The 24013-nt window shown below is 43.0% G+C and overlaps 1 protein-coding gene and 1 long non-coding RNA gene across 3 annotated transcripts; both read left to right on the plus strand.

The window, feature by feature from the left end:
* The first annotated feature begins 297 nt into the window (after positions 1 to 297).
* Positions 298 to 3488, plus strand: LOC121924297. The gene is made up of 4 exons (XR_006102562.1): positions 298 to 378; positions 540 to 614; positions 2362 to 2481; positions 2857 to 3488. It is a non-coding gene; the product is annotated as an uncharacterized LOC121924297 (long non-coding RNA).
* A 5567-nt stretch (positions 3489 to 9055) lies between these two features.
* Positions 9056 to 17801, plus strand: LOC121924284 (major histocompatibility complex class I-related gene protein-like). Of its 2 annotated transcripts, XM_042455611.1 has the most exons (6): positions 9056 to 9201; positions 10631 to 10906; positions 12426 to 12701; positions 14336 to 14620; positions 16161 to 16244; positions 16627 to 17801. In XM_042455611.1, exons 1-6 carry the CDS (start codon positions 9132 to 9134, stop codon positions 16665 to 16667), a joined length of 1032 nt encoding a protein of 343 aa, XP_042311545.1. In that variant the 5' UTR covers positions 9056 to 9131; the 3' UTR covers positions 16668 to 17801. The 2 variants fall into 2 exon arrangements, with proteins under 2 accessions (XP_042311545.1, XP_042311546.1); XM_042455612.1 differs by lacking the exon at positions 16161 to 16244.
* The last annotated feature ends 6212 nt before the right edge of the window (positions 17802 to 24013 follow it).

Here is a 24013-nt window from a genome sequence, read left to right on the forward strand (position 1 = left end):
TTATTATTATTATTATTATTATTATTATTATTATTATTATTTAAAGCGAATCGCAAACCGGGTTCCTTCGTTCCCACTGGGAATCGAATTTGATCCTTATTTGATTGATTTCTGTGGTGAATAAGCGGGGCAAAGGGGAAAAAACAGGGTTTTCTCATTTGGCAGTTCTTTCAATTCATTCTGTGGGGAGGGACAAATGTCCCCCGACCTTGCCTCTGTGCCCGCCGCCTTTGGCTCTCTCACCCACCTGTCACCCCACCCCATGTTGGCATGTAGTGACCAAATATATTTCCTCTGCAGTGCCACGGGACTATGTATGTGAATTGTATGTCAAGGCGAAACCAGAAGAGGCTGCAGAGGAACTGGCGGGCAGCTTAGGTAATTGTTTCAAGCCTCCCCCCCACCCTACAAATCTGAACATGAACACCATGAGCCATGACCTCCAGCAGGTCCGTCCGTGGAGAAAGATGGGATATAAATTAAATAAATAAGTAAATAATGCAAATCATATGTTGTTTCAACCCTGTTTGCCGGTTCAGGGGAACCCTCATATGGATCGCCCCCAGAACAAGCAGGACCACCAGCAACAGAAACAGCAGCAGAGGAGAGTAATGGTAAGTTTACCAACATTGATGTTGCTCCTCAGGAATACTGCTGTCTTCTACCGGGTGGAGATTAGTTTGTCAGGAGCAGTAAAGCACCCTTTTCCCTGCACCTGTTACAGACGGCGATGCAGTGCCACCTTTCCCAGGAGTGGCAAGACAGGGGACGTTATCAGACGGGGCAAAATTGGAAGTTCAAAGTGGTGCCAATGCAAGGTCATCCAGGGTTCAGGGACCAATTCACAGCTGCTTTTCACATGGTGCTGCAGCCAATCTGAAGAGAATCCAGGGTAAATGTGAAGTCAATCTGGAAATAAGTCAATTCGCAAAACTACTGGATTTACGTGTCCCTTTTCCTTGCGAATTGGCTGCTCTTATGTAATGGCTGCTGTGTGATAATGCAAGGCTCCAGATGCGTCTGCTTTCCTGATTTCGCAAGCTGCCTTGCTGTCCCTGGTAGAGACTTCGTAAAGGGATACGCACAGACTTCCCTCATTGCCCCGTTCTCTCCTCCTCTAATGGAGCCTCTAATGAAGGGCAGAGCTGCTGATAGGAGAAGAAGGTAGAGGGAGGACATTTTGGAGGGGGAAATGGAGGACATGACCTCAAAAAGGAGGGCATCTGGGAGGCTCAGCCCTCATTGGAACCAGGCAAGTTTATGGACCCTCTCTCTCTGACAGAGAGAGAGAGAGAGATGACAGAGATAGCAAGTGGATAGATAGATGGATGAATGAATATATGGATAGATAGATGACACACAGAGAGAGATGACAGATAGGTAAGTAGATAGATAAGTAGATAGATAGATAGATAGATAGATAGATAGATAGATAGATAGATAGATCATAGAGATAGGCGCTTTCTAGATGGGCCCATAGAGGCGCCATCATCATGTGCGAGGGGTGGCGCTTTTAGACGCCCCTCGCACGTGACGAGGGTGTCAAAATGGCAGCGCCCTATACACATGGGTGCCACCATTTTGACGTGACGGACGCCTAGTGTCTGCACGTCTTGGTGCCCTTGTGATGCCGCAAGGGCGCCATTGACGCCTTGCAGCGTCACAACAGCGCCGGAAAAAGAAGCCGCTTTTTGTGGCTTCTTTTTGTGACTTCTTTTTGCTGCGCGAGGGAACTGCGCAGTTTATCCGCTGCGGCTCCCTCGCGCAGCAAACAAGGGCGGCGGCAGACTGCCCTTTTGGGCGGTCTGTAAAGCACCATAGATAGGTAAGTGGATGGATGGATGACAGAGATAGATAGGTATGGTAGGTGGATGGATAGATAGATAGATAGATAGATAGATAGATAGATAGACAGACAGACAGACAGATAGAGGTGGATGGGTGGATAGATAGATAGATGACACAGAGAGAGAGAGAGAGATGGATGACAGACAGACAGACAGACAGAGATGGATGGATGGATGACAGACAGGAACCCTGCTCGGTCATGAAACCCACTAGGTGATCTTGAGAAAGTCACTGTCTCTCAGCCTCAGAAGAAATAGGACTCACATGACTCTTGTGTGTATGTGTGTGTCTTTGTGGTTTTACGGAATTTGTCTGCCTTCCTCTGACACAGCTTTTGGGGCAAAGAGGCTTCCCACCCTGGTTTCCCCTTCCTCCCTGCGGCATGTGGGGCGGGCACTTGTGGAAGTGACAGTTTGGAGCACGCTTGGAAAAGATATTTCTAAGCAAGCAATGGGGATTTGTCCTTACCCATCTTCTGGAATGACTGCACTTTAACTATTTTTGGGATGACAGCACATAGGTCAACGTGTGATAACATCCAGAACAAACCAACACTCCCAGAACAACCAATACCTACACCCGATGCTGCAAGAGGAGAATTAGGAGCATTGCTGCAGACACTGTGTAATGTTTGTAAGTATTTGGGTTGTGCAATATGCACTTATGTCCCTTTTAAGCTGTCTAGAGGAAATTAGATATAAAATTCCATAGTACTAACTTATAAATTTCAAATCTTGCTATATAAATTATAGATTAAGAGGTTGTACTTGCAAAGTGAAAGTATACACAGTGCACAAAGATGGTACATACCCCAGTGCCCAACAGAAGTGACCAGGAGTATCCCATTTGGGTGGGCCATGGCAGGCTATGTTGGGCGTGGGCAGAATTTCTAAGATTCAAAATAAGAAATGTCAGCATTCATAATGAAAAAAGTCATAGTATTATTGAAACTGATTAGTACATAGCATATTGAAGGATAAATCTTTCCTTTATTCTTTCCCCATGCAGTGGAGGTTCTAGTGCAGAAGGTGGAGCATTTTGACTCTGTAGTGGATCGTTTTGACCGTCACATATCAACATTGGAGACCAGTGTTGATCGCATCTCCATGTGAAGGCTCGCCTACAAGCAAGGAGGTTGCCATCATAGAGAGCCTGTTTGATGGGAGGGAATGGGTGCAACCATTGTGTGTGTGTGTGCGCGCATGTTGTTGTCAATGTGCCCCCTTTTATTTTTACCACCAAGCTGTGACGTAACACTCAGTGGTTTTGTTTTACACTTAATGTCTTGTGTCCTTTTGTTCTTATTTTCTCCAGTGGCCTGTGCTGCAACAAGCATCGGTTGATGTTATTTGCTGTTAATTTCATGTCTCCCAGTGCACTGTTACTGTCTTGTTCCCCCTGGAGTATGTGTGTGTGAGAGTCTTATATGAAAAATGTCTTAAAATATGTTTTTATTTAAAAGTTATATTTTCATTGATACTTTAACATAGTCTCTTTGTTAATTTCTGTTTTGGGCAGGAATGAGGGAGGTGGAGGGGCGCGAAGAAGGAAGGTGGGTGAGGATGCAGGAAAAAGACAGCAATACACGTACTCCATTCTCATGAAGCAGCAGCAACTACACAAGAGGAAGGATGGAGGAAGGGAAGGGGAGGGGAGGGAAGAGAAGGGAAGGGGAGGAAAGGGGAGAGGATGAAAGACCAGGAATGGGGAAGAATATGAGAAGAAAGAAGTGGACCAGAAGGAAACCACCCTTTGGAAGTGGCTCTTGGTGCAGCAACAACAACACAACAAAGGTGGCGAGAAAGAAGGGAATGAAGTGAGGGAGCCAATTATGGTGAAAGAAAAGTTCGACATAGTTGTGTGTGAAAATTGTACCACTGCCATACAGTGGCTTTACTCTGCAGTTATATAACTTGATAGTATAAAAGCAAATGTATTCTTGGTAACATCTGCAGGCCTTGCCTGCTTGGTATCTTGAGCTAGGACTTGGAGACCCGACATGAGGGGGGCACTTGCAATTTCAGAGAGCAGGGAAAAGAAATGTTAGCATGAGTCGTGCATATGGATCTATCATCTTTGTACCACAGACATGTGAAGGGTTGGAAGGGTGAATATTGTTGAATATTGGAATTAGATACCACTGATCAGTTGTTTCCAAATTGTTGCAGCACCTTCTAGGTTTTTCGGGCTATGAAACTGTGTTCTAGAAGAGTTTATTTGACATTTCGCCATGGAAGAGAGTGGGGAATACAGTACATACTGTTGGTTGAGAGGAGGTCTTGATTTGGGTGTTTTTCAGGACTGGTAGCCAAACTTTGGGCTGATACAGGTGGCCTGAAAGGGGTGGGTCTCTGCCGCTCCTTTCCGCACCGGATTGGGGCCAGGGCAGCCTCACTAGCAGCCCCTGCGGCCCCAATCTGGTGCTTTTCCAGGTCATAAAGCGGAAAAATGCTGCTTCCCCATGGCCTGGAAAAGGGGTGTCCTTGGGGCTTCATGCCCCCGGACACCCCGACAGGCACAGCCATGGGAGAAAGGGGCTGCCCGGCCCCTTTCTCCCTGGCTTTGTTCCTGCGGCCATCCCGAGGGAACGAAACACGCACCTAAAAGGAACTCTGTTTTGGAGCTCCTTTTTGCGCTACAAACACCCTCCAGTGGGGCAGTGATGTCCGTGTGGAGGCAGCGCTTACATGATGCCATTGTCCTGCGCTGTGTATGGATGGTGCACCTTCAAAATGGCGCCATCCATATGAACTATAGCTGGGGAGCGTGCGGTTGCTGTGCACTCCCCAGCCCTAGTTTTGGCATGAGGGCAGCACTTCTGTGCTGTCTGTATTGGGCCCAAGTTTACTTTAAGGGTTTCTTCTTTCCTGTTAAAATTGTCCAGGTGTTTATGGATTTTAATGGCTTCCCTGTGCATTCTCACCCAACAGCTATCAGGTCAAAACCCACAGGGAAGTCATTGAAACCCACAAACACCTGGGGAATTTCAACAGGAGAGAAGAAACCATGGCTTACAGAAAAGAAGTTTGGCTAGAAGTCCTGAAAAGCACCAAAATCAAGGCCCCGCAAATACAAATGAAAACCTCCCAGGGTGAGGGGGATTCCAGCAGACAATGGATCATTAAGTAAATGGACACCCTGTAGGCCTTGCCTATCTACAACAGAACAATACACAGGTTAATATGCAAATCACATCCTCTCAACCAACAGTATATTTATCCCACTCTCTTCCATGCCAGCATTCTCTGAAGATGCCAGTCACAGGAATAAACGGCCTCATAGTCCGAAAAAACCATTAAAAACTATGGTTTTTGCCATTGCTGCCCTCTGAAGCTAAGAGTATGTGACTTGCCCTACCCTAGTGTCCAGTCATAGTCCAACACTAGTCTAGGTCTGGAGTGATCTTCCATTGATAACAATTTAAACCAAAGAAAATAAAGCTAAAGGAAATTTGCTAAAGGAAATTTTTGCATGCCTCTCTACATAGGATCCTAGTGTTCGAAGGGACCCAAGGGTCATTAGTCCAACCCCTTTCTGCCATGTAGGAATACATAGAATGCTGTAGTTGGAAGGAACCCATTGCCCTCCCCTGAAGCTGAGAGCGTGTGACTTGCCTCAAGGGCACCGAATGGGTTTCTATGGCTGAGTGGGAGGCTCCCTTCACATCGTCCACATCTGCTGATTTGGCAGTGAGAGTAGTGATTAATCCAGTGTCATCCCACTTTTTTAAAGCTGCTTTTAAAATATCCCACTTTCTCCTCTTCCATTTTCCTCTTTGTTCTCAGTTTTACAATTAACTCATAACAGAAAAGCAAGGAAAGGGGGGGGGGCAGAATTTTGCTCTTCACAGTAGAGTCAGGCAAAATCAAACTGCTCCAACTTCTGGCGTGGTGTCTTCTTCATTAATAACTTTTGCCATCTTGACCATACTGTGAAGTTGTTTTACACACATAATTCAGTTTTTATCTACTGGATGGTGTGCACAGTGGTCCCTCCACATATGTGGGGGTTAAGGGTGAAGGACCCTTGTGAATGTGGAAAAACCACAAATAAAAAAACTATTATTTTTTCCAAAGAGAATGCCTCTCTGGGAATTTTCAGGTCCTCCAAAGCAACTCTATGGTCAACATCTGCTAGACGTTGATTATAGGATCATGCTGGACGACCTACAAATGGCTAGAGAAGTGTTTTCTCTAGGGACATTTAGGTTCTCCAGTACAACTCTATGGTCAACTTCTAGCAGAGTTGCGCTGGAGGACCCAGAAATTCCTAGAGAGGACATATTAATCAAAATCAGAAAATAATCAAATCCGCAAAAATCAAAACCGCAAATGTGGAGGGCCAACTCTATTGTCATTGCATAGAAGCAGAAAGGACTCCACAGCACTGTCAACTCCATGAAAATCCATCACGAGAGATCAAGAAAATGTCCAAACATCATAGATGCAGACCATCTAAGGAGTTTCCCCACCGTTGCAGAGATCAAATACAGGGCTTGGGAAAGTCATTTTTGAACTTCTATTCCCAAAATCCACCAGCCAGCATAACTAAAAAAAAAAACAATGCCTCTAAGCTCTGGACCCCCCACCCCTGCAAACAAATCCACTACTGTATTGATGTACTGATGTTCATGGAGATCCTAGCAATCATGGCCACTATATAACTCTGAACATGAGGACTGTCCAACCCTCGTATTCCCCATCACTGTGTACAGATATGAAGGTTGGACAGTGAAGAAAGCCAATAAAAGGAAAATCAACTCATTTGAGATGTAATCAAAGCCATAGCCATGTTAGTCTGGAAAATCAGTATGCTAAGGAATCTTGCAGCACCTTTGAGACTAACTGAAAGAAATGAGTTTATCACACGAAGGAGATCAGGAGTTTATCCCATGAATATCCCAGAAAAATAGCATAATTACACGAAACAATTTTACATGAAGTTGCACAAAACCTGCCATTAAAGTAGTCACAAAGAAGAATTAACATGCATCTTTTTACTTTTAGGATTTCAGCAACAATGCATTTCCGATATCACTTGCGTATGATAATCATTTGCGCAATTGCTTGCCATTTTTGCTTTATTTGCAAGATGCTTTAAATGCGCTTTAATGCCAAAATTAGCCCCAGTGTGATAAACTCCATGGCAGTTGTAGCATGAGCATTTGTAGACTTGAACCTACTTCCTACTTCAGATACACCTGAGGAAGTAAGCTCAAGTCTACAAAAGCTCATGCTACAACTTCTTTCAGTTAGTCTCAAATGTGCTCCAGGACCCTTTACATGTTTATTTGAAATGTGGTGCTGGAGTGCTGAGGATATTGTGGATGGCCAAAAAGACAAACAAGAGGATCCTAGAACAGATTAAGCCCAAGCTCTGGAAGCCAGGATGACTAACTTGAGGCTGTTGTACTTTGGCCACATCAAGAGAAGGCATGAATCATTGGAAAAGACAATAATACTAGGAAAGGTAGACAGACGGTAGTAGAAAGAGAGGAAGACCACATGCCAGACGGTCAATTAGGGAGGTCACAGGTCTGCATTTACAGGACCTGAGCAGAGAGGTGGAGGACAAGGGTCCAGGTGATGTCTCATCCACAGGGTCTCCATGACTTGAGGTCGACTCAAGGGCTGTTAACATCACCACCAACAAGGAGGAGCATGTCCAGAGGAGGGCCACCAAAATGGTGAAAGGTCTGGAAACCATGCCCTATAAGGAGAGACTTTGGGAGCTAGGTTTGTTTAGCCTGGAGATGAAAAGGTTAAGAGATGATATGATAGCCCTTTTTAAATATTTGAAGGGATGTCATATTGAGGAGGGAGCAAGTTTGCTTTCTGCTGCTGCAGAGAATAGGACCCAGAGCAATGGATTCAAGCTCCAGGAAAAGAGATGCCACCTCAACATTAGGAGGAACTTCCTCCTGACAGTAAGGGCTGTGCAACAGTGAGTGGAACACACTCCCTTGGCTTGGAAAGGAATGGGGTATCCTGTCAGGGATGATGGGAGTTGTAGCTCTTCACCTCTGGCTCGAACTCACCACCTTGTTACGCACCGGCGCTGACCAGTTTTGGCCAGTGGTTAAAGCTTTGTTCTAAAGCAGCAGAGTTACAGAGAATAGGCTGAAGACCCTGACAAACTCTCCAAGCCTTCTCACTCTTGCTTCCACAGAAGTCTTCACACTTCTCCAGGATCCAGCTGGCTCTTGTATCTTCACTCAAGACACCAGACAACTCAGTAGTCTTATATAAAAGATCTACTTTATTCTACTATATACAACTCCAAAACTATCCAATACTCCTCCATAACTACTACCCACAAAATACATTGGGATTCATAGTCATTATTATAGTCATTGGAAAATACCACCCACTCTTGTCAGTTTCCACCCAGTGGGCGTGTACATCCACTCTCATTGGTTCTCTTGGTTCATCCCACAATCAATGATTTCATCATTTCACCTTGTCCACTTTATCAATTCTCAGGTGTGTTCAATTATTCACTTTGCATTTCTGTCCTTGGCTTTTAGGACTTGCTAATTACATTACCTTTTACACCTGTGTGGCTTCTAATTGCTTCTGCTGAGTCACCCTGACTCTCACATACAAGTTTTATTTCATTCACTGTATATCCCATGTTGCTTTTTCCTTAACATATCCTACTTTGGAGGTTTTTAAACGGATGGCCATCTGTCTCTCCTCAATCTGACATCCCTTCAAATATTTAAACAGGGCTATCATATCACCTCTTAACCTTCTTTTCTCCAGGCTAAACATCCCCAGCTCCCTGAGTCTTTCCTCATAGGGCATGGTTTCCAGACCCTTCACCATTTTAGTCGCCCTCCTTTGGACACGCTCCAGTTTCTAAGTGTCCTTTTTAAATCGTGGTGCCCAGAACTGGACACAATTTCCAGGTGGGGCCTGACCAGAGCAGAATAGAGTGGCACTATGACTTCCCTTAGACGCTATACTTCTGTTGATGCAGCCTAGAATTGCGTTGGCCTCCTGCAACTTTAAGGGAATCCAAGGACTTCAGAGAGCCTCCAATGCTTTCTCTTTCATTTTTCAAGACTCTCACGCTGCAGGCTAGGCATCTCCCCAGCAACAGGTGACGAAAGCGAAACTTTTTTTCCCTATTGGTGGAATGGTTTCCTCTCGGCCAATGCTGGGCCTCGGTTCCAGATTCTTCTTGGGCTGCTGTGGCTGAGATCGTTTATTGTGCGGCGGAGAGGCGAAAGGAGAGGAGGTTTCCTTTGAGCATCAGGCAGAGGAAGAGGAGGAGGAGGGATGGCTCCTTTGGTCCTCCTTCTGGCTTCTTCCTCCTCCTTGCTGCTGCTGCTCCTGGGGAGTTCCCTTGGTGAGTGGGGCTGGGGAAGGAATGGGAGGATGGCTGCCCCACTCCCAGGACCCCCAAGGACCCTTCCTCCAACGGAGCCTCAGCCACTTTTAGGAGGAGGAGCCCCCTTTGCTGCCAGACTCAGGGGACCAGAAATGGCTTGGCCAGGGTTGTTCAGGGCTGTCAGGAATGCATTCCTGCCAGAAAGGTCTTAATGTGATTTAGGGTTTAATATAAATGATAGGGGTTTGCAATGTAGTTTAATGTGGCTTCAGCCGGTGAGGTGTACGAGGGATGATGTGTTCCTAACAGTGCAATGCAGCAGCTAAAAAGCCCAATGCGATTTATGCTGCATCAATAGAAGTATAGTGTCTAGCTCAAGGAAAGTAATAGTGCCACTATATTCTGCTCTGGTCAGGCCCCACCTGGAATATTGTGTCCAGTGCTGGGCACCACAATTTAAAAAGGACATTGAGAAACTGGAGTGTGTCCAAAGGAGGGTGACTAAAATGGTGAAGGGTCTGGAAACCATGTCTAATGAGGAATGACATAGGGAGCTGGGGATGTTTAGCCTGGAGAAGAGATGGTAAGGAGTAACATGATAGCCCTGTTTAAATATTTGAAGGGATGTCATATTGAGGAGGGAGCAAGCTTGTTTTCTGCTGCTCCAGAGAATAGGACTCAGAACAATGGATGCAATTATAGGAAAAGAGATTCCACTTCAACATTAGGAGGAGCTTCCTGACAGTAAGGGCTGTTCAACAGTGGAATACACTCCCTTGGTGTGTAGTGGAGTCTCCTTCCTTGGAGGTCTTTAAAAAGAGGCTGGATGGCCATCTGCTGGGGGGTGCTTTGATTGAGAGTTCCTGCATGGCAGGGGGTTGGACTGGATGGTCCTTGGTGTCTCTTCCAACTCTATGATTCTATGAAAAGGTTTGATGTGTTACTAATGCTAGGATTTGTTGGAGCTAACCAAGAAGGAACGTGGAATGTGGAGGAGTGATTTTACTCTGTGATTTTACTCCGAAGGCTTGCTGTCAGAAGAAGAATGAGGAGGAGGAGGAGGAGGAGGTGTGATAGAGGGGGATTTTATCATGTTAAGTTTAAAAAGTGTTTTATATATTTATATATATATATATATATATATATATACACACACACACACACACACACACATATATATATATATATGCTTTTATTATTAATTTAGTTTCATGATTTAATATTAAAGGCCAGTAGTGTTTTATAGAGAGAGAGATGTTTAAAGAATACAATGCCCTGGATGATTCTGACTTTAGAGCTTAGTTGATGATCTGATATTATATGCTCTTTAAATTTACTAAATGTGAGCTCATGTCAAAATACGTGGATTTTTGGAGCACTTTTGCTCAGAAGGATTCTCCTCAGCTGAAGAAGATCTCCTTCTACCTCTCCACTTCTTCCTCCTCAGGTGTTTCCTCTCACTTTTACCGTATTACGTACATGGGTGTCTCGCAACCCAACCAGGAGTTGCCCCAGTTCATAGCTGTGGGGTATGCAGATGACCAGCCCATTGCCCGCTATGACAGCGGCACGGAGAAGATTGTGCCTCAGGTCCCCTGGATGAAGAAGGCAGTGGAAGAAGATCCCAAGTATTACAACTGGTACACCCAGATCTTGCAGCATGATGAGTATAATTTCAGAGGGGACCTGGTGACTCTGAGGAACCGCTACAACCAGAGTGAAGGTGAGCTGGAGGTGGGGAGGCAATGGATCAACTGGATGGTGAGAAGGGAGGAAGGAGTGTATTGTCGAGATCGAGGGAAATATTAGTGCCACTCTGTTCTGCTTTGGTCAGGCTGTAGCTGGAATACTGTGTCCAGTTCTGGACAGCACAATTTAAGGATTCTCAGTGAGCTTAAACATGTGCATGTGTGGATGACCAAGATAATCCAAAGTCTGGAATCCAAACCTTATGAAGAAGCTCATGTGTTCAGCTGACTGGGACGTGAAATGATAGCATTCTTTAAATATAGAAAATGGAGCCAGCTTGTTTTCTGTCACTCCAGAGATTAGAACACAAACAAGTGAATTCAAATGGAAAGAAAAATGATTCCATCTAAACTTTAGGAAGAACTGTAAGAACTTTAATGTAAGAGTTGTTTGATAGTGGAGTACTATCAATAAACTCGCAATACTTGTACTGTATATAAGTTGGATTTTTTTTTTTTACAAAAAGTCAACCAAACCTGAAAAGGTTGACTTTTACATATTGGCATTCAAGCAGCACTTCCACCCCATTACTTCTCACTTGCCCATACTGGAGAAAGAAAGGCAGCCCTCCCACCTTCCTCATCTTTTTCAGCCCACGTGGCACTTAGCAGCCATGTGGAGGAGCCCAAATCATGTGGCTCACCTGCCATTTTGGGTGGGTTAGGTGGAGCATTGGTGGCTATTTTAATAGGGGCTTAATGTATAGGGAAGGGGTAATCGGGAGGGTGTGCTGCTTCCATGCCAAGAGGGATTTCTCACATCTACCTCTTGTCACTGCCTTTGCAATAGGTCCTTAAGAGGCAGGATGTTTTCCCCTGGCCCCTTTTTTTCAGGCTGCATTTTCATTTCTTTTCCTCATTTATATCCCTATCCCTATCCGCATTTGCACAGATGTAGGCATTTTAAGATCAGCAGTCCCATTTACTCCCCTCCCCCACTGCCATTGTAACCCATTAAATAAACAGATCCTCTCCTTCTCTTTAGCGCTTCTTAAGTATGTTTCCTCTATGCGTTTTTAAAAGGAGGGGAAAATATTACATGACCCTAAGTTTTACCCTTGACTTATCCACAGGTCATAGCAAAATCCATAATTTTAGACTAAAAATACATGCTCTCAATGTATACATTAGGTCAACGTATATACAATATTGTTTTGGAGGATGGTGAGCTTTCCATTTTTGGATGTCTTTAACAGAGCTTGGTTGAGTATTTTTCAAGAGCACTTTAGTTGTGTATTCCTCTGTGGCAGGGGTTTGAATTAAATGGGATGGGTCTCTGCCTTAACATAGTTGAGTAGAAGGGAGAATTTCAGCAGGTGTATTGAGAAGCAACCTGCCGTACTTTGATTGAATGGTGGCCACAGCAGAATCCTTCTCCTTCTTGCCACCTGGCCCTCCTCATTTGGGGAAAGGGGCTTCACCCATGGCAGGGATGAGGGGAGGCAGTTTGTCCCTGTTCTTCCATCCCTTGGACTATGTGTATGTCTCTTCCAGGGTTTCATACCGTACAGATGATGATAGTCTGTGAGGTGAGGGATGATGGGAGCAAAGGCGGGCACTGGCGGTACGGCTATGATGGGAGGGACTTCCTCAGTTTTGACATGGAGACCCTCGCCTGGATGGCTCCTGATATGCAAGCCCAGGTGATCAAGAGGATGTGGGAAAAGGGAGGCAAACTTGTCCGACGCTTCAAAGCCTTCCTGGAGGAAACCTGTGCTGAGTGGATGCAGAAGGACTTGGACTATGGGAAGGAGAGACTGCTCAGGAAAGGTAAGGTGAAGGGGAGTGTGGGAAGTATAACCTACAATGCTTATTGTAAATTTAGCAGTGCAAGCTTACCTCAGGACTGCTGCAGCCCCAAGATGAGTCCAAAAATGTTGTGGCTGTGTTATAAGTTTCACGGTTTCTAGCACTTTCTATCTTTGCCAGGAACAAGCCTTTTGTAAGCTTAATTAATCTTACCCACTCAGAACAAATTTACCACCAAATACATTATTAGATTTCAAAAGGGATAGCTCATCATAATACACTGTTGTTGGGGAACTCCATTTTTCCTCTAACTACTGTGGGCATTTGAACAAAACTAGGCAGGAACAGAGGAGTCCAAGGAAGGTGGCAGATGAAGTCATGGTCTTGGCTAGTCAAAAAATCCTGGATCTTTGACCCTGCAAACTCTGTGTCTACTACACTTTGGGTTGTAGTCCAAATTCAATATGACACAGCACTATGATGCTGCAGCAAATAATATTTTAACCTACATTAATGGAACCAGAGCTTCCAAATTAAAGGAAGTAATGGTCCCTCTATATTCTGGGCTGATCAAGCCTCATCTGGAGTACTGCATTCATTTCTGGGCATTTTGTTTTAAAGGTCTAAACAAATTGGTACAAAAAAGGGCAACAAGGATGATACAAGGTATGGACAACAAAACATATGAGAAAACGTTGAGGAGCTGGGCAGAGAAGGCTGAAGGGTAATATGACTGCTTTCTTTAAATACCTCAAAAACTGCCACAGAAAGGAAGGGGCAAATTTGTTCTTTGCTGGCGCAGAGGGTAGGACCAAGTCTAATGGTTTTAAGACACAGGAAGGTAGATTTTGGTTGAACATGAGACCCTTTTTTGATGGTAAGAGAAGTTTGGCAGTGAAACCAATTACCTATGGTGGTAGCGAGGTCTCTTTCTCTGAATGTCTTCAAAAAGAGGCTAGGTAGCTCCCTCCTGTGGATGCTGTAGCAGCATTTTCTTTCATCAAAGTGGCTGAGAGAAGAGGTAACAGAAGAAGTTGTGTGGGTGTGTGGTGTGTGGAAACACCTGAATCTGTGTGGAAAAGACATATCTCTAGGGAAGGAGGGGAAGGAGCATCTGGGGTCAGTTCTTAGAAAGAGTCTTTCACCTTAGAGCAGCTCCTATAGTTGAAAAGGGAAGTTTCTCCCTTTGCACCTGGTTGCCTTGGGAGTGGCAGGCTGAGCAGTGGCCAAAAGGCCTCTTGCCTGCACTGACCTTTGCTGGAAGGGTGGCATGGGTGAGAGGCTTCTCAGTTGTTGTTCAGCCAGCTTGCTTGGTTGCTGCTCCCAGGGTAACTGAGTGGAAGGGGAGCAGTGACCAAGATTAGTTTTGAATTTGCAGTAGAACAGTAAACCTAATATCAAGAAATATGTATGGGGTCTAGGTTATCTAGGGTCATTGCCCAAGAAAGATGGGGGCTGTATCTGGAAAAAGATTGGGGTCCAATGAGCCTAGGTATATTTTTTGCATGGGGCATAGGGCTTGATGGCCTCTGGGGCTCCTTCCAACGATATGATTCTATGACAGTAATCTTTTCAAGTGAAAGTACACCATCCATCCTGCCCACTGCACTAGAGGCTCTGTGTTTTAAACCTGATGCTGGCATTTTGGTTTCTAGAGACCCCAACTGTGAAGGTGATGAGGAAGCCTGAGTACGATAGCATGGAAACCTTGATCTGTCAGGCCTATGGGTTCTACCCCCAGGAGATTGACATCACCTGGACAAAGGATGATGAGGTCTGGGTGCAAGATACTTTCCATGGAGTCCTCGCTCCCAACTCAGATGGGACTTACCGCACCTGGCTTGGCATCAAGATAGACCCCAAGGAAAGGGACCACTACCGTTGCCGTGTGGAACATGATGGCCTCTTGGAGCCGTTGGAACTGGCCTGGAAGGAACCTGGTAAGGATTTGGTGAAGGGTAAAGAGTATCTCCTTTGATGAAGTGGTAAGTATTCTGGGAGGTGAATTTCCACCCAGGGAAGAGTGTTATTTTCCTTTTCTTTTATACAGTTCTGTCAAACTAAGTCTTAGTCACATAATCTAATTTCCCTCCCCCATCTGTCTTACACACACAAAGAGACTCATTTGGTTCCTCTTTCTCTAATGGTATTCAGAAGCTTGATCTACCCTTTTCATAGAATCATAGAGTTGGAAGAGACCACAAGGGCCATCCAGTCCAACCCCCTTCTGCCATGCAGGAAATCTCAATCAAAGCATCCCGAATAGATGGTCATCCAGCCTCTGTTTAAAGACCTCTAAGGAAGGAGACTCCACTACATTCCGAGGGAGTGTGTTCCACTGTTGAACAGCCCTTACTGTCGGGAATTTCCTAATGTTGAGGTGGAATCTCTTTTCCTTAGCTTGCATCCATTGCTCCGGGTCCTAGTCAATCCGAAGGGAGAAGCGGGAGTTATAAATAAAATTTATTATTTTTATTTATTATTAGTCTCTGGAGCAGTAGAAAACAAGCCTGCTTCCTCCTCAATATGACATCCCTTTAAATATTTAAACAAGGCTATCATATCACCTCTTAACCTTCTCTTCTCCAGGCTAAACATCCCCAGCTCCCTAAGTTGTCCCTCATAAGCAATGGTTTCCAGACCTTTCACCATTTTGGCCGCCCTCCTCTGGACAACCTCCAGCTTCTCAACATCCTTTTTGAATTGTGGTGCCCAGAACAGGACACAATATTCCAGGTGAAGCCTGACCAAAGCAGAATAGAGTGGCACTATTACTTCCCTCGATCTAGACACAATACTTGTATTGATGCAGCAATCTGTCAGGGTCACTTTGTCCTCTGGGGTATTAGCTACCCCTCCTAATTTGGCATCATCTGCAAAATTGAAAAACATGCTCTCTTTTCCTTTATCCAAGTCACTGATAAAGTCTTGAATTGCACTGGGTCCAGGACAGAACTGTTTAACTGTTTTTAAATAGCCTCTGTGTTTAGAATTATTTTTGAAGTTATTTTTTATTTTAAATATTTTAAGTCATGCATTTAAAGTGTTAAATGTTTTTATTTATTGTATACCATCTTAAAGCCAGCATGGTGTAGTTGTTTGAAACATGAGACTACAATTCTGGAGGCCAGGATTCAAATCACCATTCAGCCATGGAAAACCTACTTGGTCTGTATCTACACTGCAGAAATAATGTTGTTTTACACCACTTTAACTATCATGGTTAAATATCTCGCAAAACTACAAATCCTAGTTAAAGTGGTGTCCGATTGCATTATTTCTTTAGTTCAGATAAAACCTTGGTGAACTTGGGCAAGTCACACGCTCTCAGTCTCAGAGGAAAGCAAAGACAAACCTTCTTTGAAACAAGTCTATGATAGTTTCGCCTTAGGGTCACCGTAAGTCACAAACGACTTGACGAAACACTGTAGTTTGGAAATGTACTTTTAATTATTTTGATGTTTTCTATTTCACCTTCAGCTTCTAACCTGGGGCTTATCATTTCATGTGTTGTGAGTGCTGTCCTCCTGGTTGCTGGGATTGTTGGGATCTCTGTGTATATCAGTGAGTAAATTACGAATGCATTTACTTGTGGGGAGGAGGCAATCTGTGGTTGTATGGAGGCTCATTTTCTTGTTGAGGAACCCCTTCTTGAGGGGAAGGTTCATCTTAGCCAACAACTATGAGGCACGGACTGGGCTGTTCTAATTTCTTCACCTCCTATCAACCCTTATTGTAAGTGTGAGCCATAGGCTATTGTCTGTGGAAGCTTCCTAATCTCTCCTAATGTCTTTCTTGGAGAGCCTGGAAACCTCCATCCCTGTTGGCTGCTGGGAAGAAATGGGAGAAACATCTTGGGAGGAAAGTGTGTGGTCCTCTTCATCAGAGAATGTGATTGTATTGACCTCTGAGAGTCAGCTCTAACTCCCTGATTCTGTCTCTGCAGAAAGACATCAAGATGGCTACAGAGCAGCCTCAAGTACATGATGCCTCCTCCTTGAACAACAACAGTGTAGGAAATTTTGGTTCATATATTGTTTTTATCCAGGCTGTACCTCCTAGGTGTAGTTCCCAAAGAGAGAGACAGGCTGCACCTTCTGGGTGTAGACCCCATTTTTATTTCTGTTGTAAGAAAAAAATGAATTTTGAGGTAATTTCCTTAAATAGATTACACTGATATTTGATACTGCTTCATAATATTTGAGGCTATCATACTTTGGTTGCATAATAAGAAGGCGTGGATCACTATAAAAAACAATAATGCTAGGAAAGGTAGAGGTTAGCAGGAGGTAGGGAAGCCTATTGACCAGATGGATGGACACAATTGAGGGGTTATGGGCATGAGCACAGCAGTGGAAAATAGGGATTCTTGGAGACATCTCATCCACAGGGTCACTATGACTCAGAATCCACTCAAGAGCAGCTAACAATATTCAACACGCTCCAGCAGATCTTCTAAAGGAATTACTATATCATCTCACAACATCAATATTTTATATTCAGAATGCTTAAATTGTGATAAACAAAGAGATGATAGAATCGTGTAAGATTCAGATACAAAAGATAAGGATGCCTTTTATTATTTTCATTAGTTTTGGAGATGTTAAGTAGGGATGTAAGGGAAGATATTACAATTAAGAGTATGGAGCTAAAAGTGCATTGTTATAAATGTAAGGCATTTGGAGATGATATAGTAATTCCTTTAGAAGATCTGCTGGAGAGTGTTGAATATTAAATCTTGCAGGCTTGAACATTTCAATAGTAATTGCAAAGATACTTATGTAGTAAACTATATTTTGTCATGGGCAGTGAAGTAGGAACTGCGAGAAAATTTCTAACAAACTTATAACTGGTGTAAAGATAAATAGAGAAATTGAAATCAAAGGTAAAAGGATTTAGAGTGATATAAGAGTTCAGTAAATAAGGGTACAGAAGAAGGCCAGCGGAGAAGGAAGTAGAACAAACAAGAAGAAGGATTTAATGATAAAGAATAGATATATTTTAGGATTCTGCTTTTTTCAATATTGTATGTTTGTAGAGGAAATATTGATAATGAAATGTAGTTGTTTATGTATGTGAAATTTTTTAACACTAATAAAATTTAAAAAATCTTGCAGGCTTGGCTTTTAATTTTTTTACAGTTTTAATTGTACAATTTTAATTGTTTTAATGTGTTTTATATATTTGTTAGCTGAAGGGCGGGATAAAAATAAATAAATATTAAGAAAAAAACTGTAATGATAGCAAAAAATATTACACAGATGGAGAAGAAACTTTCTGATAAATCAGGGTTTTTTTTTAATTGACAAAAAGGTAAAATATCTAGGAGTGACTCTTACAAATGAAAATTCAAAACTGAAAAAAATAATTATTTGAAAATATGGAATGAAATTAAGCAAGTTATGCAAAAATATTCTACACTGAGGTTGTCACTTTGGGGTAGAATCTCGGTGTTAAAAGGAATGTATTACCAAAGATGCTTTTTCTATTTCACATTATTCCAGTTTTGACAAATGATGCACCATTTATCACTCACATCTATTCAGGAAGTATCACTACAGGACCAAACCCACAATATTAGAGAGACTTTCACTTCCTCATTCTGCAGTGTGATTTATGCCATACTATAGATCAGACATTAGTAATGTGAGCATACAAAAACTTGTTACAAAACACTTCAGTCTTCCTGGGCATTCTATCTCAGACCTCAGAACAGCGATCCTTGAACAAAAAGGCTATAAAGGAGGATTGGAATAAGAAATGGCACAACTGGAGTATTTCAACAAACTGCATTTGAACAGAGACAATGGTTTCCTGGCACACCACACACATTTTAACACTAGCTGACCCAACAGCCTCATGGGGGCTTTCTTGCTCAGTTCATCACATCGTCTTTTTGGCTCACACACTACATCCCAATACTCATTCATATGGTTAACTATTAACCTTGGCTTGAGGCAACATCCTTCTTCTGCCTTATTAAAACTGAACTTGTCACCTCATCTCCACACCCACAACGTTTTGCATTGTAGATGTTCTCACACACAGGTCTGTCCCTGGGCTTTCCACTACCAAATGCACCTGAGGAAGTAGGCTCAAGTCTAGGAAAGCTCATGCTACCAACATCTATCTTTCAATTGGTCTCAAAGGTGTGCAGAATCATTTTGCATACTGATTTTCCAGACTAACATGGCTATTTGATTCTTCTATGTGGCTTTCATGTGTTAAATATCAACGTCAGCATACAGGCCGACACAGATTAGATTGGGAGTGAGCAGCTCTAACCTATCCCAATATAGCTGACTGCAGTGGCGTTCATAGTGTTGGTGTCACCCAGTGTGGGTGCCTGGGGCTGGGGGGGGGGGGTCAGTGGCAACCTGCCCTCCCCCCTTGCTGCCCACTGAGACCAGTCACAACACTGGGGAAGGTGGGAAGGGCAGCCAAGCATGCATGCATACATGCAGTTGCCTGCCCTTTTCTGCTGCCTTGTTTCCCTCAACCAAGAGAGCCACAGCAGCAGAGAAGAAGGGATGGATGCTGGCAGCAGCACCACACACCCCAAAAGCGGATGGGGACTTGACCAGTTGTGATCCCTCCTTTCAGATGCCACTTGGTGCAGGTTGTACCTCCCGCACCTGCCTAGTGATGCCACTGGCTGAATGTGGGCTCCCATCAGATCTAAGAAGCATAAACAATGGTGTAGCATTAAAATACCTCCCCCCCAAAAGTGTGTGTGTGGGGGGGAGATCTGGATTACATCTTTGACTCCCTCACTCCTTGCTGGTATTTGACAGATGTTGTGAGATGTTGGTTTTTATGCGCCTAAATTCATAAATGATTGGTTGCTTTTAGGTGCTTAAATTCAAGTCCAGTTTATGGAAACCTTAAAAGTGATACTATCATGGGAGTTTCTGGGCAAAATTTATTCAGAAAAGGTTTGTCATTGCCTTCCTCTAAAGCTGAGGGTGTGAGAGTGTGACTTGTCCAAGGTCACCTAGTGGTTTTCTATGGCCAAGGGGGGGATCTGAACCCTAGTCTTCTAGTCCAGCATCCAAACCATTACACCAGGAAGCTCTCAGTTATAACCTATTTCTTGCCAGCTGGACCTTCCTCCAATAAAATATATTATGAACGTAGTTTAGCAAGGGACAATTTTATAGCTTTTGTGGTGTAACTATATAACTTTTTTATAATTACGGAAGTATAATTTACTTATGTGGCAGAGGAGGTATATCACATGGTTAAAATGTTGTTTCATTATGTGCCTTGTGCTCAGTGGACTGTGTAAAGGTGATACTGAAATGCACAGGAGGAAAGTATGTTTAGTAGGACAGACCAGTGAATTATAGGATTCAGATACACATGTGTGACATTTTTGTAGTTATTAAAATTTACCATTTAACAATGTGAAGGTAAATTTCAAATTATGTTTTGAGTGGCCCTACTGAAATGAGCCAGCATGGTGTAGTGGTTTGAATGTTGGACTATGTCTATACTAAGGATTCTGTGTAGTGTATATGGGAGAAGGCTAATGGGTGTGTGTGTGGGACACCATGGGTTTACTGCATTGGGTGACACCAATCCTGGTGATGCCACTAACCTTAGTTAACAAAGTCTCTGACTGTGAAGCTCCTTTTAAAACAAGGCCTTTTCTTCCTTTTTTTTTTTTAATTTAATTGATTTTAAAATAGAAAATAGAATTAGACATATCATGCAAAAGAAGGAAAAAAATTCAGCAATACACATAACATTTAAAAATATAACCCCATACTAATCTACAAACCTAAACCCAAATTAGTAATAATAATAATAAATTTATTTGTATCTTCCTGCCTCTCCCGATTGGATCGAGGTGGGTTCACAGCAGAGTTCAAAAATACAATTACAGCATTACAATATAATTACCACACAAGTTAAAAACCAGAATTAAAAGCATAAAATCAACAATCATGAAATCAACACTCATGGGGTCAGATGCTCTCGTTCCATACAGAACAGTCTGTAATTCACAAAAGGTCGATACCCAATAAACATAAACAAATTAGACATAACTAACACAAACTATGACTGACTTCCCACTTCCCAAACTTAAGGATTTTAATGCTCTCTCTCTCTCTCTCTCTCTCTCTATCTAAACAAACAAAAGTTGCTTCAAGCCTCCAGTTCTGCAATAATAATCTTCCCTTCTTTCTTCTTCAGATAAAGTAAGAATAATTCCCAGTCTTTTTAAAGAAATTATCCAATGATTTTTCTTTTATCAGTGTCACTAATTTGTCTACCTCTGCCAGCTCATAAACTTGAATAGTCCAGTCTTCTTCTCTGGAGATAATTGGTCACTTGAGAGTAGGCTAGAATGGCATTGGAGTTGGACAGGAGTTGTGTTTCTGGCCCCTGCTGGCAACTGTGGTCAGGGGCTCTGCTCCAGGGGAGTATCCTGGAAGGCTACATACATTGTGTGTGTGTGTGTGTGGGGGGGTGTTTCTTTCTACAGTGAGCCCTTGATATCCATTGGGTAGGATTCAGGACCCCCATGGATACCAAAATCTGTGGATGCTCAAAATGGCATAGTGAAATAGTGTTCTTTATATAAAACGCAAAATCGAGGGGTTTGGAATTTATATTTTTAAAAGTATTTTCAAGCCATGGATAAAGAATCCGTGGATATGGAGGGCCAACTATAATGTACAAGATGCCATTCAATAAAGATAAGATTTGTCTCTAGTAATCTGGGTTTGAGGGCAGGGAACTGTCAAGTAAGTAATCTGTAAACCACTCTGAGAGCCTTTTTGGCTGGAGTGTGAGATACATACGCTAAATAAGTCCCAAACATCTGGAGGACCAAAGTTTGGGAACCACTGAGCTAGCACATCCCCTCCTTGAAGACATCTTGAAAAGGAGACCCCACCACCGCTCTAGGGTCCAATGCCAAACTGCTCTTACTATTAAGAAGTTCTAATGTTCTATCACAATCTACTCTTCTGTAACTAAAAACCATTAGACCTAATTCTACCCTCTGAGACAGCCATTTCTGGATTTTTTGGTTGATTGGTTTCCCCTGGAGGCTCCCAGGGCAGAAAAGCAGCCACTTGGACCAATTGCGATTGCTGTACCCTGTTTTAAATGTATGTACCAAATGTATGTGATGGCTCAAGTGGTTAAGATGCTGATTCTGTTGATTGCAAAATTGGCAGGTTGGCAGTTCAAGGCCCAGATGAGCTCCCATCACTAATCCCATCTTCTGCCAACTAGCAGTTTGAAAGTATGTAAAAGTGCAAATACTGTAGATAAATAGGTACCACTTTGGTGGGAAGGTAAACAGCGTCTGTGCAATCATGCTGGCCACATAACCACTGGAGTCATCTACAGACAACGCTGGCTCTTTGGCTTAGTAAACGGAAATGAGCACCACCCCCTATGGTCAGACACAACTTGACAACCTTATCAACGGGGAATACCTTTACCTTTAACCCAAAAACTTTATCCCAAAAAGATTTCCATGATGATGTATATGAAGGTCAAATATTAAGCAAAATAAAAACAAAATATAGAACAGTACAATAAACTTGGGAGGCAGCACAATTAAAAATAGCATCTGGAATCCTGTTGGGTTGTTGTGTCTTCATAAGTGCACTTAAATTTGCAGGAATTAGAATTGCGCAACATCTGCCTCCAGTAGAGTGCTGTTGTGTTACTACACAGTAGAGCTGGCAAAGTGCATGAAGTGCACTGATGTCTAATGCACAAGACCAATGCATTGGGCATCAGCCTGCACTGGGACACTTGCTGGTATCACACATTTTTGCAATTCAATAACTGGGTTTCTTATTAGATTACCACACTACACACTTATAGCGCTGCTATTCCACTTTAACTGCTCTGGCTTCCTCTTGTGGGATTTGCAGTTCAAGAAGAAGCATTTAGAATTCTCATCAGGATTGCTCTTAGGCCTCACTGAATTACAAGCCCCAGAATGCAACAGGAGGCACCTAGAGCAGTAACAGTGAAATGGCAGCACTATGAGTGTAGTGCAGTAATGTGGCTAGTGTCTTTGCTTCTTACTAGGTACTGTATGTGCAAAGTTATGTTACGTAAAAGGTCATATAGAAGTCTGGTGAGCTTGTCTAAGAGTCAATTACAGTACAGTGGACCCTTGTTATCTGCTGGGGTTTGGTTCCAGGAAATCCTTCTATGCTCAGGTCCCATTAAATAAAATAGCATAGCAAAATGGTGTTCCTACTAGGTACTGTATGTGCAAAGTTATGTTACGTGAAATTTAAACTTTTTTGGAATATTTTCAAGCCATGGATGCTTGAATCCGTGTAGTAAAAAATCCGTGGATAATGAGGACCCACTGTACAATTGCCCCTTTATACAGAAGTTTCCTCCTCATAGAATCATAGAGTTGGAAGAGACCACCAGGGCCATCCAGTCCAACCCCCTGCCATGCAGGAAATCACAATCAAAGCATCCCCAACAGATGGCCATCCAGCCTCTGCTTGAAGACCTCCAAGGAAGGAGACTCCACCACACTCCGGGGGAGTTTGTTCCACCGTCGAACAGCCCTTACTGTCAGGAAGTTCCTCCTAATGTTGAGGTGGAATCTCTTTTCCTGCAGTTTACATCCATTGCTTCGGGTCCTAGTCTCTGGAGCAGCAGAAAACAAGCTTGCTCCCTCCTCAATATGACAAAAAAACAAACAAAGCAGCTTCAACCCTTTAATTATCGCATATCCTTGACTATAAGTCAACCTCATGTATAAGTCAAGGGCAAGTTTTGGGGCCAAAATTATAGATTTTTCTATGGCCCATGAACAGGTTGAGGGCAAAACTTAGTGGAATATAGCAAAGGTTCTGAAGGATGAAGCAAAGCAAAGCAATGTTAAAGAACTTACAAAATTCCAGCAGACATAACTCTTTGTGCTTATTCTCAAGGTTGGATGAATGAGAGAGTAAAGGGAATCAGTGCTTCCAGGACAGATTATACTCCTGCTTTTCACCAAAGGATGGCTCCTCCTTTTAAATAAGAACTAAGATACACTATGTACATTGACCCATAGATAAGTTGACTCAGGTTTTTTAGGTCAATTTTTAACCTAAATTTCTAGACATATACATGAGTATATACTGTAGTTGCTGACTGGACATAACTTGATTTTAAAAGACATTAATGGTGTTTGTTCCTGCACTCTCTCCTCTAGGGATGCAGTGGTTAGTTTCCAATTTACACCAGGGTAGTCACTTGTTAATTTAATTTAAATTGTTGTGTTTCCTATCATCTGGGTGATACAACTATGTGTTAATTGCCTCTTGGAACTACTAGGATAGAACTCTATA

Source organism: Sceloporus undulatus, chromosome 2 (assembly GCF_019175285.1).
Source record: "Sceloporus undulatus isolate JIND9_A2432 ecotype Alabama chromosome 2, SceUnd_v1.1, whole genome shotgun sequence".
NCBI classification, from domain to species: Eukaryota; Metazoa; Chordata; class Lepidosauria; order Squamata; family Phrynosomatidae; genus Sceloporus; species Sceloporus undulatus.